This window comes from Bison bison, unplaced genomic scaffold (assembly GCF_000754665.1).
Source record: "Bison bison bison isolate TAMUID 2011002044 unplaced genomic scaffold, Bison_UMD1.0 scf7180017864280, whole genome shotgun sequence".
Lineage (NCBI taxonomy): Eukaryota > Metazoa > Chordata > Mammalia > Artiodactyla > Bovidae > Bison > Bison bison.
Genome location: NW_011494852.1, coordinates 6,051,113 through 6,052,590, shown reverse-complemented (window position 1 = coordinate 6,052,590; position 1,478 = coordinate 6,051,113). Strand labels below are relative to the sequence as shown.

Below are 1,478 nucleotides of genomic sequence, written 5' to 3'. Positions count from 1 at the left end.
CAAAAAAAACAAAACAAGGAAACTGTGAAAGGGGCGGTTGAGAGCTTTCCCTGAGGTCACGCATATTGAGCTCTCAGCACACAGCCTGAAGTGGAGTAACTGTGTGACAGTTACTATGATCACCTCATTCCAGCCCTGCAGCTACCCAAGGGTTGTGGGATGTTGCGACCCCTATTTTCCTGGACCAGGAAAGGAGACCAGACCTCCTCATGCAGGGAGGACGGGGCTGGGACATGGACGCAGGGCTGCCCTCTCAGGACAGGGGAACATGCAGCGTCACACAGCCCTACATGGTGGGGTGCGATTTGAACCTGAGCCCCCACGATTCCTGTGCTTGAGGCTTCCACATTGTACCTGGCCACCTTCTGGCCCTTTACCCAGAAGTATGTAAAACAATAAGCAAGAGTCTCTTCCACACTTATTTTTCCTCATTCTCCAACACTCTGGAGATAAGGAACAATCTGGAATGTCACCTAGACAGCCCTCTGACCCACAGCTGGGAGACATTTTTTAAGTGTTGCAGTGTTCTAGGAAGCAGGTCTGCTGCATGCTGAGTTTTCTCCTTGAGTTACTGGACTTCTTCTGTATGTCTGTGAATATATAGATTTCTGCCATGACTAATTCGCAGCAGATCATTCCCCGGCATGGCTGTCCTGTCATTTACGTCACTGTTCTCCTGTGAACAGACAGCTGCACTGGCTCCAGTTTTTTAGGGCCAGCGGTACAGCAGTGAACACCCCTGCTCACAGGTCTCTTCGTGCCCGTGCTGGGAATTCTATTGGACGAATTCTCATAGTGAAACTGCTGGGTCGACAAGGTACACAATTACGGTTTTGATAAATATGGTCTGACCGCCCTCCAAAAAGGTTGGGCCAACTTATTCTCCTTCTAAGAGTTTCTAGGTGCGTTACCAGCCTTCCCTACCATCAAGCTCTTCACTCATGACTACATTCAGAGCTGGGTGGCCTCTCCTAGAACAGATGGGATGGGGGGTGGAGATGGGAGCCCCAGCCTTGTTGCCCACCCCCCAGGCATCCGGGAAGTGCCATGTGAGGCAGCTGCCTGGCGGCCTTACCTTCTGGAGGTCCGTGTGCAGCTGTTTCAGCATTACCTCCAGCTGGTACACCTTGCCTGTCAGATCCAGGGGTGGCTCCTCGCTGCAAAGGCAGGGGGCGGGGTCAGGATCTCCGCCCACAGCTGGGAGGAGTCCGGGCTACAGGCCCCTCTTATCCCTGAGGCTCCAGGGAGTCCTCTCCTGGCTGGAGTACCAGGGGTGCCTGGGGGGTGAAGGCTGCGCTCCGCCTGGGGCGGGCTCCTCACCTGGTGGGGATGGGAGCACCAGGCCTGAAGTGAGCGGTGGTGCCCCTGCAGAGGGACCAAACGTGCGCTTCCAGGAGGAGTTCCTCCCATCTCCCGCCAGCCGGGGCAGCGTGGTACAAAGCCCCCTCCCCACACCCACCCACCCAGCACCCTAGCAC

General features: G+C 55.6%; 1 protein-coding gene across 1 annotated transcript in view; it reads right to left on the bottom strand.

Annotated features, from left to right (window-relative positions):
* The window catches only part of SIPA1L3 (signal-induced proliferation-associated 1 like 3), a 255,414-nt gene that overhangs the window by 1,917 nt on the left and 252,019 nt on the right, over window positions 1–1,478 (bottom strand). Inside the window, 1 exon segment of the mRNA XM_010849306.1 lies at window positions 1,076–1,157. Coding sequence (XP_010847608.1) covers window positions 1,076–1,157 — 82 coding nt within the window.